We start from the raw sequence: 15,776 nt of genomic DNA, 5'->3' as shown, positions 1-15,776 counted from the left end.
GCATTCTGCAGCACACGTAAAAAGAGGAACAAACAAGGAGAAATAAAGGTATTTCTCATCATTACGCCTCATCTGGGGAGGGATAGCATTTTGACGCATTCCCAGGTCTACCTCTAATGGTAAAATCTGGGAACATGCCAAAATCCAGGGCTGGGTGTGTGGGAACACCCACATTCCACCCATGGAACGCCTCCCTAGATAGTGTAATGCAAGGCAAAGATTTGCGCTGCCTTGCGTTTCTCCAGATTTTTCAAGCCCTGTAAAATAAATCAATCTGACTTGAGTTTTGAGTTGCCCTTGCAAGAGCGATACAAAACCATGATAAATCTGGCCCCAGGTTCCAAGCAAATAATGACAGGTGTTTCAGTAACCTTACCAATAGCCCGCATAAGGTTCCCTGCAAGTTAATGTCCTCATTGCTGACATATTGTCAGACCAAAGGATGAGGCTCCTGTTTTTGAACCTTTCTTACCAAATAGTTATTGCTAATATATGTTTATTGCCACACCCAATTCCTGCTAATATAGCAGCCACACCCCTCTACACCATTGGTTATCTAGTACTGCCCAAAACAAATACTTATGGCTGCATCTATATACAGACCTATCTAGAACTGGTTGGAAATGGGGGGGAAGGCCACACAACTGCATCTTTAGTCTGGAAAACTGTGCCAAATTGTTAAGTCCTTTACGACCTCTGTTGGCAACCTAGTGTGAAGATGCTTCTGGGTGAGAGCAGACTTTGACCTAGCAATAGACCTGGAGAAAGATTGGGCCATGGGCATAATCCTAAGGGAAAAATTTAACTGACCCACCAACACCTGAAAATGGTGTAGAGTTACTTTTTATGAGATAATACTGTATTGATGTTGTGGCTTCTCACTTTCTGAGATGGGAGACAACACTTGCCAGCCACAGTCAGTTTCAATGCCCAGGAAAATAATGTAGGTAGATGTGTTAACTATCTTTTAGCTGCGAGGAGAACCCTCATATCCCAGCATAAAGTAACAAAAGCGCCTAAGGCTTGCCTGCATAAAGTAAAACCGGTTCGCCCTATTAAGGGAAGAAAGCCGGGTAATGACTGTCATCCTGAAACCCAGTCTTTCGTGTGAATAGTAACTCCAAGGCTGAATTGAACTGTTTGAAATAGATATAGGAGACCATACAATCCAGTGGCATGTACATGTCATAGTGATAAATGTTCTTATATTGAACACCCAGCAGGAAATAATCTTCTGGTTGGACAGGGAGAAGCCTGAAGGCTGACTCAATGTCAGCCTTGGCAAGGAAGGCTCACAGCCTCGTGCTTGCCAATGCATGGTTTACAGATGTGTATCTCACTGAGGAAAACTTGTGAGGCTACGGCATCTTTAACTGATGTCCTTTTTGGGCCTGAGAGATTATGAATCAGTCTAAACTGGCCAGGCTCTTTTTTGGAAACAATGCACAGTGGGCAACAAACAAACCTTTCAAAGGGTGGAGCCAGCAAGCCTCCCTATTGAAGTTTCTTTGTGAAGTTTCTTTTTTCTTTCTAACTACGCTTTTGTGTGATTGAACTGAAATTTGGTTTATACAGTAAGGGATGGGAAATACCCTGGCGTTTGGGATCCTAAACCCCTGGGTGAAATCCAGGTACAAAATATGTATTGCCTTCTTGTTCCGCTACAAGTTAAGCTTCGGCAGCAGGCTGCCTACCTGTACTTTTGTCGGTAAATTGAGGCTAGCTGTATGATGTGACAGAATCCCTGCCTTTTTCGTTGGCCTTCTTAATGAAATTGAATAAAGGGTGCGATCCCAGGTCACAAAAGGAATACACATGTTTAAATTTGCCCTATCCCGTGGGAAATGTGTGCACACTTACCTATTGAAAGCCCAGCAAGACCCCTTTCCATCCCTACTAGAGTTTGATGACAAAAAGGGACAAGCTGAGGCCGCACGCCTGCTGGAAGCAGTAAGTTGCTGCAGGAGTGCAGACTCTGGAGGGAGAGAAGCTGTGCAGATGAGGCTAAAGGCTGAGGTCCGGGTACTAAGGCAACAGGGCTGCAATGGCGACGCTGTATCTGATGGTGCAGTCACGGTGTGCCTCACTCCGGTCCTGATGTTGCGATGGCCTGCCCTAAGTAGCCCTCGGTCATAGCAAAACCGGGAGTGGAAGTGATGCGTCAGTCACGCCTTAGGTTTCCTGGCTGTGGTCCTGTGGTTCGGGAGATGCGAGCTAGGAATCACAAGGGAGGCGGGGAGGGTCAGACAAGCATGGGTTCCCTGGCGTAGAGTCACTCAGCCCTATGGGGGTGAGCTCTGTTCCCACCTGCCAGTATAGATCTCACTGGGGTGCTATCTCCCAAAATGAGCTGTCAGGGGAAGGTGGCAGTACAATAAAAGCAGAAACTATCAGCAGAATACTTATGTTTTAACTTTTTGATGTCCTATTTTGCACTTGGCTTAATTCTCCTTTTTTTGTTCCCCAGAAACCTCACACACCCCCCTGTTGGAGGAGCCTGGCACACAGATGACCCCTGAGGAGCACTACAGGCGCATGATGTCAGCCCTGAGCGAGCATGGGGGCTTCGAGGAGCAGCAGCAGCGCCTCTACCAGCTGGCAAGCAGCATGGGCGTCCCGAGCCACGGAGGTGAGTGAGGCACAGGCCCTACAACCAGGGGAGGTGGACGGCTGGGTTCTCCTAAACTTAAGAAGTGTTACTTTTTGTCCCTTGAATTTTACCCGTGGCCTTATGCTGGAGACGTAGACAGGGCAATCCACATTTGATTAAACGGATAACTGCCCAATCTGAAAAGCTGTTATAAATTAAGGTATATGTATGATATGTGGATATCATGTTTGACAGGCCCGCATTAATAGTGTTTTTATTTATCTTTTTTGCAATGTGTTATCTTTGCTGTGATGAAGGGGTTGGAAGGAGGTGGGAGGAAGGAGAGATCCCACAGACAGGCTTTGTATGTTTTTAGTTGTGGATAGGTTAGAACAAGTCATGACCTAGAGCCCTCGTATTTTCTTTTCTGGACGAGGAAGAGGTGGCCACAGCTTTTTTTTCTTATTTTGTATAATTTTAATGTTTCTTTTAGGCACACTAGTCCACTTAAATGGGATAGGAACACGTGTCCTGCTCGATGTGCACAGACCTCTTCAGCATATACATTAATCCATTGAGTTGTTTTACTGAGATTGTAAACCGTATGTTACCAACAGATCTTTGCGAAAGGAAGTTGGTCCCTGAGTGATCTGATTATGATTTAAACCTGTGACCTACAGTGTACCCAGATACCTGAAGGGTGCTCACAACACACTGAACTATCCCATAGGCCTCTCTTTGGGTTCTCCAGAAAGTACAGGGAGGCCTCCCGAGTGTGCAAGGCCAGGGGGCTTCTTTCTTTATTTGATAATATACTGCAGAGGGTTCTGAGATCTTAAGAATCGCACCGCCTGTCACAGCAACAAGCCTTGGTAGATATAGCAGTTGCACTGTTATGAGGAGTCGAGAAATTGGCACTGTCAAAACTTAGGGCTTCATTTAAAAGAAACTGATGCATGATCATCAGTGCGTCAGAGTCTTGCACTTGTCGCATAACTCCTAATGACGCTGTGGATGTGCTGTATTTACAATACAGAGCTCCATGGTGCATATTTTCACAGATGCGTGACGCATTGCTGGAGTTGCGTCGATCAACTAGTGCAACTTCAGCAATCCGAGGAGAGTCCCATTGAAAAAGGCCCTGCATCCGTTTTTAGCCTGGTCTGACCAGGCGGTAAAATATTGACGCATTGACGTCTTGGAATCACGCAGTGAAAAGTTGTACATTTCACTGCATCAGTCTTACTTGGCGTTTTTCATGGGAACGCCTACCCTCCATACGCCATATGTGATGTGCAGGTATACTGTGATGCAGGGCTTTACAAACTGACGCATTGTGCCCAATGTGTCAGTTTGTTAACATGGAGCAGTGTAATGCACTGCTAGCTCCACCGCTGCGTCAAAAAAAATGACACAGTGGTGGTGCAAAGGGCTTTTAAATGAGGCCCTTAGAGTAATTTACATATTCCCAGTGCTTTCTGAGGGATGTTTCCATGTGTGAGGTGCTATGAGGCTGACCCTTCCAAGCCTCGCAAGATGCATAGTTTCTTTTAATCCATTGTATATTGCTTTATGTAGGTGCTAGGGTGCGAAACGGGCAACATCTTACTACTTTGTTGCTGTTAAAGGCCAGTGTTTTTATTGCTTACCTCAATGATTTCTATGTTATCAGCCGTCAGCCTCTTGAGGATGAAATAATTAATTTGCTCTGTCTTATTTTTTACTAGTAAAGTGCAAGTTTGGCACAGATTTTGGGAACAATTATCTGATCTCTTGCGGCCTACTAATCAGAAAGTGGACCCTGATTTACCTCCCCATTGTTCTGTGTTGTGTTTTTTTTCAAAAGCCATGAGCAGCACCCTAGCAAGCTACCAGTTCACACTGCAAAACCGAAGTGTCTCGGTGCCAGAATTAAAGTGCATATTGCAAATCAAGGTAGAGGTGCCCTGTGAGAGCCCTGTGAGTGCCACGGTACACGGATGCTGATGTTTAATAGAACATTCAGGGTGGATGCGTGTGTGCGCAGTGGGAGCTCAGTGGTGGTCGCAAGCCTGCATAATGCTCTTTATAATGAGCCAACATAACATAGTATGTTCTTGTCTGTTCTACTACATTAGTGCTCAGTGCAAATAAGCAAAGATGTCCTTTGTGTAATAAAATTGGGATGTGAGTGCACCATACATGTCAGACTAGACACTAGAGGCACATTTTGGGAGGTCTATGGCTGTGTAGGTTCTGGGACAGATGTTCATACAGAGGACCACTGTGAGAGCTCCATGAATGAGGTACAAGTGAATGATGTAAGTCAGGATAGATGTGTCTCGTGAGCTCCTGCGGGTGTCTGTGAGACCTCCACGGATGCTACAGCACTGAGCTACAAGTGAATGATGTAAGGCATGTTAGAGGGAGCTCTTGAGCTCCTGCGGGTGTCTGTGAGACCTCCAATGATGCTACAGCACTGAGCTACAAGCGACTGATGTAAGTCAGGATAGAGGTGCCTCGTGAGCTCCCGTATGTCTCATTATTGTGATATAAGTGTACACTGCATGAGTACATGGAGAGAGTAGAAGGGGGTTCTGACATCTTTCACTGCCTTGGTAATTTGAGATTGGTGCATGTTGCAGGTCAAGATAGGGGCCAATGTGGGATATCTTAAAATCTGTCAGTACTTTGATGCCAGTGCGTGATGAAGGTCAGGTTAGAGGACATTGTGGGATCTCTGGGAAGATCTCAGTTCTGGCAGAGGGCAGATCAGTGATGCGTGATAGAGGTGGTTTGTGAGAGCTCCCAGGACACAGGGACACAGGTGCCTGGTACAGGGCGGATCCGCGATGCGTGAAGAGAGCTCTGGACAGCGCGGCACTGGAGGAGCAGTCTGCAGAGCTGGTGTCGGGAAGAGGTGCTTTGTGAGAGCTCAGAGGACACAGACGCGTGATACAATATAGAATAAAGCGCATTGGCGCGGCTCTTCACAGCTGAAGCACAACAGTCGAAAGTTACTATGAGTACCTTGAATAAACATGTTATTCCAGTTTTGAACTTGTGTGTCCCGCGTGCTCCATGAGCGGTAGCGCGCAGTGCAGCATCGGGCAGCGCCGCTGTCGCCCTGGAGCAGGTGCACACACCCGGCTCTCTGCAGGGGCGCAGTACAAAACCATGCCCCTTTGGGACAGCTGACTCGTCCTGAAAGTGCCAAGGTACCATGTGCCGAGTCGAGTGGGCGTACACCCATCCGGCCTCTGTGTCCATGTTCTCTCCGAGACAAGATATTTAAAGACTGTTCCGCAGGGGAGAGGTGGGAAGCACAGGTGAGTAATGTTATGTACGAGTGGCCATCTTAAAGAGGCTGCCCTGTCGATATGTCTCAAGGATGTAACACAGTTGGGGGAGGGGGATGGGAAGCAAAGGTGAGGCGTGTTATGTATGAGTGGCCATCTTAAAGAGGCTGCCCTGTCGATATGTCTCTGTCTCTTAAGATGTATCACTGGTGTGGGGCTGTAGGTGTTTGTCTGTCAAGATCGATGCGCAGTGGGAAGTTGGCCACATGCCAGGCCCTTAATAGGCACTATGGAAACGAGGAGTTGATGTGCTTTAGGGTCATTCTTTTTTAATCAGAGAAAAATAAAACAAACTTTGGACAGCTTCTGTAGAGGAGGGGGAGGGGTGCGAGATAACGGGGTCCCGAGAGGGGGAGAATAGCCGGGTTCCTGTGAAAGGGTTTCCATGGGAAAGCAGGCATTGGAAGTAGAAGGGTCTTGTGAGAGGAAGAGGCCAGGTGGTGGCCTTAAGAGGTAATGTCCTCTGACGGCGCGTCGCTGGAGCTGGCGCCCAGAGAGGGGACATGCAGGTTCCAGGGTCTTGTGATGGGGTTTCCCTTGAGAGGGCAGAAAGTGGGCATAGGATGTGTCAAGGTTCCATGAGTAGGACTTCTATCAGGAGAGAGCGCACAAAGTCAACAAGGAAGAAGCAGTACATTCGTGAAAGAGCTTCTGATAGAGGAGGAGGGGGCAAAGGCTGGGTATGGGTCGGAACATGATCCCTTGACAGGGCTTCCATTGAGAAGTGGTCAGAAAGTGGGCATGGGAGGTGGCAGGGTGATGCTATAGGGCTTGTGTTATGGGATGGGGCAGAGGATGAGCATGTGAGGTGGCAGGGTCATGCTATAGGGCTTGTATTATGGGATGGGAGGAGGCAGGGTCATGCTATAGGGCTTGTATTATGGGATGGGGCAGAGGATGACCATGGGAGGTAGCAGGGTCATGCTATAGGGCTTGTATTATGGGATGGGAGGAGGCAGGGTCATGCTATAGGGCTTGTATTATGGGATGGGGCAGAGGATGACCAAGGGAGGTAGCAGGGCCATGCTATAGGGCTTGTACTATGGGATGGGGCAGAGGATGAGCATGGAAGGTGGCAGGGTCATGCTATAGGGCTTGTGTTATGGGATGGGGCAGAGGATGAGCATGGGAGGAGGCAGGGTCATGCTATAGGGCTTGTATCATGGGATGGGGCAGAGGATGAGCATGGGAGGCGACAGGGTCATGCTATAGGGCTTGTGTTATGGGATGGGGCAGAGGATGAGCATGGGAGGCGACAGGGTGATGCTATAGGGCTTGTGTTATGGGATGGGGCAGCGGATGAGCATGGGAGGTGACAGGGTCATGCTTTAGGGCTTGTGTTATGGGATGGGGCAGACGATGAGCAAGGGAGGTATAGCAGGGTCATGCTACAGGGCTTGTGATAAAGGATAGGACAGAGGATGGACTTGGGCTCTACCAAGGTCCTGTGAAAGGTCCTCTATAAGGGGAGCGGGCATGGAGGCTTGAAGGGCTTCCATAAGGAGGTAGCTGGGTCCTGTGATATGGCCTCCATAGAGAATGGTGCAGAAGAGGTGCATAGGAGGAGCCCGGTCTTACTGAGGACAGAGTCTGGTCATGGCAAGAAGGTTGGTCTTGTGGGGCTTCTGTGGGCAACGAGGCCAAAGAGAAGTCAGAGGTAGGAGGGTCATGCGATAGACCTCTCTGCGGGTGGCACAAGAGGGTGAACAAGGGCACTTTTTAATACAGTAAGTCTGATCCATTCTTCATTATATGCAGGTCGAGGACCTGTTGCAGTAGTTCTGGGGGAGCAGGAAAATTCTTAGGTGTGCTTTTGAGTACGGGGGCAAGTATGAGGTGGGCTTCCTGGTTTTGGAGTGAATGGGTTTAATGGAAGCACAAAACTGGGTTTGTTGTAAGTGGTACAATTTACAAATACTTAAATGGGTTTAGTACATTTTAAAAGGGTTTTACTATTCGCAAACCCTCTGATTTACTGAATCGGAGCGTTTGGTAATGCTAAAACTCTTTGTACATCTGGCCACAAGAACCTTGCAACGAATAAATGAACAATTTGTAGAAAGGTGGCAGAATGTTTTCACAACATGTGAATTGCTCTTAAGTTGTTTTAGATTCGAGGTAGCTGTCTGAGTATCTGGGTATAAGGAAAGTGCATTAATGAGAATAAGTCCACGGACTGGTAGCTTTTGTAGTGGGTTTTGGTTGCATTGTTGTTGGGAACGTCCAGGGCGCATAGTTGTATTTCATCACTAAGCTGTTCCCAGGCTTTTTCTGGGTTGATGAGGTGAGAGGTTTTTGAAAGTATATTAGATGTTGAGGCAGAGCCATTGTCTTGATTTCTGGATCATTGTGATGGATTTTCAAGGCTTATTTCAAGCTGCCATGCTTTCTTTGATATTCCCTGCTGCTTGACATGGGGACATTAAAGATATCTGCAGGTCTGGGTTCGGCGCAGATGATGCTAATACTAGGCAGTCATTGAGGGTGACTTTTAGGGTTTTAGGCTTAGTGCTGGCATGAGCACAAGTGTTTGGTTTTCCACTTGGTCTTGAGGAACAGTAGAACAGTTTTGATCGATATAGGTCTAAGAAATGCTTTTCCCCTAATGTATGAATGGCATACAAGCATGCTTTTGGTGTTGCTGATTGATGTTAGGGTGGACTTGATTTTTGTTGCCGCCGAGAGGTCGCAGTCATCTATAATCTTCAAGAGAGGGCAGAGCTGCATGTGCAAGATCACTGAAGATGGTGGTAATTTTTTTGTCGTTTTTTTCTCATTGCAAAAGAGGTCCTTATGAACAGTTTTCAGTTCAGTGTGCAGCAGGACGCTCATACGTGACACATTGAGGGGATGTGGGCAGGTGCCCGCTCAGAGGAACCTGTGGCTCTCGCGCATCCTTCCGGTTGTACTTCCTGCCCACTCTTGTACTTGTGGTGCAGCACTGCTTCCTGTCTGTTGCGCGGTGTGGGGCACCCAGAGTCCGCGTGGGGTGGCAGATATAAGGATGTGAAAGGGAGCACTTGTAGCGGAGCCAGTGGTGGTTGGCGCATCCTTCCGGTAGGGCTTCCGGCCATAGCTCTGGAGCCTGCAGCTCTGCTTCCTGTTCAGCTCATGAAGTGAGTGGCACCAACAAGTGCAAGGAGCTGCAGAAAAGCCTAATATTTTGGGACTCCGGTCCAGAAATGAGCAGGAGAGTAGGCACTCAAGGTAAGCACCACCCTAGGTTCGTGGAAGTAAGACTGTGGGGTGGATTTTAGGTGGTTGGGATAGCATAAGGTTGGCCTAGGCCCCGAGGGAGAGTATAGATCATCACAAGGATGGGCAAGGAAGGTAGACAAAGCTAAGCCCGTAATTGGGGCTGGTAGGCCTACGCCTGGATTGGCAAGAAGGGAGGTTGAGTTTATCCTCAGGGAGGGAAGTGGGTTTTACTGTGGTTGGCCAGGGAAGGGAGGTTGAGCTAAGCCCTGGGGAGGGTGGTAGCACTTTGTATAGGTGGTTAAGGAAGGAAGGTTAAGCTAAACCCTGGAGAGGGTGGTCACGCTCTACATGGGTGGGAAGGAAGGGGGGGTAAGCTAAGCCTTGGGGAGGGTAGTGGGGCTCTGCATGGGTGGACAATGGCAGATCTACTCAAATGGCACATAGAAGATTCCTGGTGAGGGTAGTTGGGCTGTGCATGGGTGGACATTGGAGGGTAGGTCCCACTAAGCCCCAGCAAGGGTGGTAGAGCTCCGCATGTGTGAAGTGGAGCTCGCAGACATGGAGGAGAGGTTGGTACTGTTATTACTAGGGTGACTTTGGGAGGATGGTACTTTGGCATAATTGGGCCAGGAGATATTTAAGCCCCTTGAAAGATGCTGAGAAGGGGCTTTTCGTTCACAGAGGGACAGCAGCTGGCGATGCTTGAGGTGGGGTATTGATGTCACCCGCGTGCCCTGCCTCACAGGGCTCTCTGTACACCAGGAATGTGAGCTGCATAATGTGCCATATTACAGAGATGGTCCGATCATGAGCTCAGTAAAAGGCTTGTGTTCATGAGGAGTGGAAACAGTGGTAACAGTGCACTTATCCGCCGGGGTGTACCGCCAGTTAGATGGAAAATGGCCCTTTATTTAGCAGCCGGTTCTATCGGCGGGCGACAGCAGTAATCACGTTCATGAGCAGATGTGACAGTCTTCCCCTCCTTACTTCCAGCTTTGGGCTGGTCCAAAGGGACTGTGCAGATTCAAGAATAGATGTGCTGCTTGCTCATCAGTCTAATAACTGTGCAGGAACCAAAGCTCAAAGTTGTTTCTCTAGTAGCCCCATTCCGCTATTTTGTCTTTTATTATTTCATTGTATTTTTTCCTGCCACCTCCTTCCCCAACATGAATGTTCGCATGTCCCTTCAGATAGAGGGGCCAGCAGTTCCCCTAATAAAGTGCTCCATGGCAGAGCTCTAGGTGCAGGGACTCAGAAATGTCCCCTGCAGTTATTCTCAGGGGGTCATCCACTCTCAGACCCACCAGGGCAAGTTTGCTGGTTAGTGACAATAGATTATGTTCAGGGATACTCCCTAAATGTATGCAAGAACTGAGCGCTACCGACTCCCCACCCTAAAGCCCAGCAACCCCTGTACAAAAAGGTGATGGGGTCTAGTGATCCCCATGTAAAGCCCAACAACCCTTTTAAATACAGAAGTGTGTATGTGCAAGTTTGCGTGTGTGTGTCATGTGACTTCATTGATTTGTAGCGACCCCAAAATAGTGGCTTCGGCTTGGTACAGTCACAGGCCTCAGTTGCCCCCAGATCTTGAGCTCACATGGAAGAACAATTGGCCAATCCATTGCACATTCGATCTTTGATTTTTTTTTCTTTTTTCTGTATTCTCATTTAGGCACAACTTAAGATGAGCATTAACAAATATACAAGCACCGTAAACATCAAACCACACCCTTTATTATTTTTCAGGCACATAAGGCATTTTTTAATCCCTAATCCCTAAACCCTCCCATCTATCTGAGTTGCTTGCTTTCTACAGATCTCAGTATGGTCTTTGCTATGCCAGTGCCTCATTTAGGTTGTACCTAAAGGCTGTTGTACAACCATTGTGCCATGCTATCTCAGTGGCAGAACCAACATTTTGGAATGCTTTGAAGTACACTTACAATCTCAACACTGAATGTCAAAATTCAGACAAGACTTGAATTTGAGGCCTTTTCCATCTGCCTGGGCTTGTTTTCGCATTCTGCCTAAGCAAATTGTTATCTTGGTTGGTTTTTGAGTTCTAAGATAAGTTCTGGTGATTGTCGGCCTTTAAATGTAACCTAAATAAATGAATACTGGCATTTTTAGATATTTTTAACACAGATTTTATTATCCTTGATTTCAGTGAATTCAGATTTAAGCTTATTTCACAAAACAACCCCATAAGGATTTAAACATTTGTGGAGAGTCCCATTGGAGTACTATTTCACTTCAACATGTGTGTCTTCTCTTGTGTGTACCTGGGGACACCTTTAAACAAATGAATATGAAAGACCTTCAGCGCCCCGGCCACGTCTGGAACTTTCAATAGTCCTGAACTCTGGTACGATTACATCGGGCCACTCTTGCCAGTGTTCTGCCAATCTAAATTATGAAATGGTACACAGACTGGTTTGCAAGCTGTGGGATATGGAGCCTTTCTTAAAGCTATGTTTACCAATATCTCTTTAACGTTTGGGGTTGAAGACTTGAATCTACCAACATTGTTCGAACTATTCACTGGATTATAATTTTGAGAGGTGTAATAAATTGTTTTTATGTGATTAATAACTTTGGATGGACACTCGTGTATGGTGGGTGTAAGTTTTCTGTCTTTGGCTCACACCTCGCTTGAGGCACAGGGTTCAGGTGGTCAACCCAGTGAGTCATGGAGACTTTGTAGACACAACTATCCATTTCATATTCAGCCACTGCCAGCTTAGTCTGAATAGAATAAATTCAGGCGCTCTCTTTTGATACTACTAGTTGGTCCCTATTACAACAAGGACCCTTTTTTTTAGGTCAAATTGAACACATTATGGTTTAGAAGTCAACATGCTGTGAAAAAGTAGGACCCAGAATTGAACGTTTAATCCAAACGTGTACCTTATTAGAATCTCGGTATTTGATGGAAAAAAAGCAAGCATACTTTCTTCTGCTGTAATTCTTCCATTTCCTTTGAGCACAACTGTGGTACTTAGTGACTGGCTCAGATGCAGGCAGTAAAAAGATGGGAGAAAGCTGTGAGAAAAGCAGTGACTGGTGTGAAAAAGGCTCTGAGGAAGGCAGTGACCAGCAGTAAAAAGGTAGCGAGACGGGCAGTGACTAGTGAAGAAGAGGCTCTGAGACAGGCAGGGACTGGTGGAAAGGAGGCTATGAGGCAGGCAATGGCCAATGAAGAAACAGACTCTGATGCAGTTAGTTACAGATGGGAAAGGCTCTGAGGCAGGCAGTGAATGGTGAGAAAGAGGTTCTGAGGCAGGCAGTGATGGAGGGGGAAGGCATTGAGGGCCAGATTTACAAGGCCCTAGCGCTACGGAGCTTCACGTTTTGTGGCTTAACACCTCCTTGTAAATATGGGCCCACCAACGCAGTTTTCTGTGGGTTTTGCTGTGAGCGTTCTACCGCAACACCCATTCGTTTTTGACACTGCACCAGAGGAAATATTGTTAAAATAAAATGATTTAAATTAATTAAAATGTACCCATCATTTAATGTTTTTTTTAAAATCTAAGAATAAAATATACAGATGCGCCTGTTGAATATTGCATCTGGATGAATTCCCAGCTGACTGGACCTCTCTTTTTTCAGATATCCTTCGCGCCCGTCAGGAGGCGGCAGCAGCAGCGGCAAGGAACCCTGGGGCCATGGAGGCACACATCCCTTCATCTGCTAACTCATCCAGCCAGCGCCGAAAGCAGGGCCTCCCGCAACATCGTGATTCCTCGCACTTTAACGAAAGGTAAGAGTTTGGTCAAGCTCTGGGAAAAGATGGCAGTTTGTCTGAACTTGTGAGCTGAGAATGGCTTATCGGCGACCCAGGCCCAATGTCAGTGGACACAAGAAGCACTTATAAACCTATGTGACCATTGGCAACCTGTCTTATCTTTGAACCCTGCAGTGATAAGTTTCATAGTGCCCCTGCAGCCTGTCTTCATTCCAGAGCGACAATGGCCAGTCTATCCCCAGACAATAGTGTTGCAGCCTGCAGGTTTTAACCCCAAAGAGGTTTGTTTGAGACAGACACCTGAGCTCCCATGGTGGTCTGTGCACATCATTGAAAGCACTCTAGGCGCTTTGGCGGCCTGATCTTACATTTACATACACCCTGAACCACATAATGGCATACCTCTTCCCCAGAATCCCATATTGTCATGTCAGTACACGCCAGCCGCATGGGGCCAGTCATCCCCACCCCTACGATAGCCTGTCTTAATTGGCTAACTCTTGTGTCAAATCAGGGCCTATCAATTCACCTGAACCTCAAAGCGACATGTTGAGTTGGTTGATCACCATGAGGCTGGTGCCTTCCTCTCAACTCTGACATGTCCGCTCTGCAGAACCCCTTACATGTCTCTTCAATCAGCTAAGCTGTATTTGCATTCAAGGGACTGAACCTCAATATTCCTAAATATATTGCTACTTTAACATCTCCCAGGACTCTAGAGTGGCTAAAAACAAAGTAAAGGAATCCAGTGACCCCTGAAATGATGCTGCAGGCGTGCAGACCAAAAGCCTAAAGAGAACTTCACCAGTCTCCAAAAGAACGTTCAATGTCTTCAACCTACTTAAGGGCGCCCTCAAAGAACATCTGCCCCAGAAATACTTTGATGTATGGTGTCCTTTCTTGTTCTGAAATGGCCCTGAAATCCATAAAGAACCCTGCCCTCTAGTGAGACAAAAAGCTTGCTTAAAAAATGAAAACTCTTTGTTATGATTTTTTAAATAATTTTAGTACCTGATACAGTGGCATTGATAGCTCTTTTTGGATTCTGCTGCTTAATCCTAAAACATCTGATACTCAAATCGTCATTGCTGTGCTACGAACTGTAAATAACAGTACGAGGTGCTCTGATGCCCTCTCCATCCTCATCCCAGGGCCTTGTTCACACCAATATGAAACTTCAAAAGTACGTAAGTAATCAAGAGGCCTCATTTTGTTTATGCTTCGGTGGCGCAGTGTGCCAGCACATGTTTACAAGGCCATGCATAGCTACCTTGCGTGGCTTTTCGTGGCCTTGTAAATATAGAGCCCTTTCATGCATAACACTGAGTGAAAAGGGTCTTCCATGGGCGTTGCTGTAGAAGTTCCCATGCAACACCCATGGAACATGAAGGAAGCTGACGCATTCTCAGATTTACAAGTCTGGGAATGCATCAGATTCCTTCTCCACCCCAGGGTTGGCGTAAGAGTGGTGCAACGGGGAGCAATATCTTTATTTCTCAGCCTTTTTTCCTCTTTCTTTAATACACAGAGAAAGAGGAAAACACCTCTTGTGATTGTTTTTGTGCAGGAAGGTGTTCATTCCTGCAAAAAAATGATCATTCCCCACAATGCAGGTGCCCTTGCACCATGGTGCACCATGGTGCAAGGGTCCCTGTATTGCAGTAGGCAGTGATTTTTTCACCAACGCAGGGGGAGAGGACAGAAATCTTGTAGATACAGTGCATTTCTGCCCTTTCCAGGTGGCGCAGGGCGGCAAGTAAGGCACTTAATGCGCCACCATGGGCCAAGTAAATTAGGCTCAAGGTACATTAGGTGCTCTCCTCCACCTGAACCCCGAGGAGGCGTGCCCACCCTTATGATGTTCATCACCTCAGGCACAGAAGCAGCCTGGGGTGTTGCCGCGCTAACGAGACCATCTCCCAACAATAGAATTTGTGATTTAGAGACTAGTTCCTGTCCCAATCAACTCCCAGCAGATCCTCTCAATACTGCGTGTTCTCTCTTGGCCTTTGGCTGCCCTAAAGTCCTTGAGTCTCGCGAGAGTGGTGGTGGACTCTTCACGAGGGGCGTTGGTGATTGGCCAGTGCCGCTGACCAGCTGATAGGCCTGGAGTGGGGTCGAGTAGCCAGGTTGGGAGCCTGTTTTAATCTGTGGAGGGATGCTTACCCTGTAGGGGTGTCCTAGAGGGAGAAAAGAGAGTCAGGCTTCCTCCCTTCAGATGAATGCTGCAAACTTCCTGGGGAATACGGCGAGCATCTGATTTCAACAGTAGGGCCTGCAGCGCTCATGGAGGTTGTGGGGGTGTAATTAGTCTTGCAGGGACCCCGATGGGGTGCGGGAAAAGTAGAATGGCGGCCTCCAGGCGTGAAGTGGAAAGAAAGGATTTCTGGATGAATCTACTTTTGCAAGAGCCTGGTGCTGGTTGATGAGAGGTTCGCAGGGGAGGGGGGACATAAGTGGCTCTACTAACATTGTAGGAGGGCTACCGAGTCCCTGGAGGGGGAGAGGCGGGAACAGAAGGGGCCCAGCATTCATTAGAGAGTGTTGCGGAGTCCCTCAAGAGAGAGAGGGGCGGGAGGGAAAGAGATTCTCGCCATAAGAGGAGGGCTGCGGGTCCCCGGAGTGGGAGTTGGGGGGGGGGGGGGGGTAGGCTTTGCCCTCTGGCTGACACAGCTGCTGCTGACACAGCCGTGACTGCCTTCGGCTCCCTGAGCTGTCAGCCCCTTCCAGGCTGAGAAGTGCCTGGAAATCAGCCAGCGCCGCCGCCAAAGAGGGGTGCAAGGCTAGTGGGGAGGGGGAGATCTGGGAAGCATATCAAGAGGAAAGGAAGAGAACGTTTGGTGGAAATAGTGGAGGAAATTATTTAGCTTGCACGGAAGCACATAAACACCATTTTCTT

The 15,776-nt window shown here is 47.6% G+C and overlaps 1 protein-coding gene across 5 annotated transcripts in view; it reads left to right on the top strand.

The window, feature by feature from the left end:
• SAMD11 (sterile alpha motif domain containing 11) overlaps positions 1–15,776 on the top strand; it is a 215,997-nt gene that overhangs the window by 164,706 nt on the left and 35,515 nt on the right. For all 5 annotated transcript variants that reach the window (XM_069241127.1, XM_069241126.1, XM_069241125.1 and 2 more), the window contains 2 exons: positions 2,468–2,629; positions 12,742–12,892. In XM_069241127.1, coding sequence (XP_069097228.1) covers positions 2,468–2,629; positions 12,742–12,892 — 313 coding nt within the window. The remainder of the gene's footprint in view (positions 1–2,467; positions 2,630–12,741; positions 12,893–15,776) is intronic.

This window comes from Pleurodeles waltl, chromosome 6 (genome assembly GCF_031143425.1).
Source record: "Pleurodeles waltl isolate 20211129_DDA chromosome 6, aPleWal1.hap1.20221129, whole genome shotgun sequence".
In the NCBI taxonomy this organism is placed as follows: Eukaryota; Metazoa; Chordata; class Amphibia; order Caudata; family Salamandridae; genus Pleurodeles; species Pleurodeles waltl.
The sequence above is the reverse complement of the archived record's forward strand: the minus strand, read 5'-3'. Positions and strand labels throughout refer to the sequence as shown.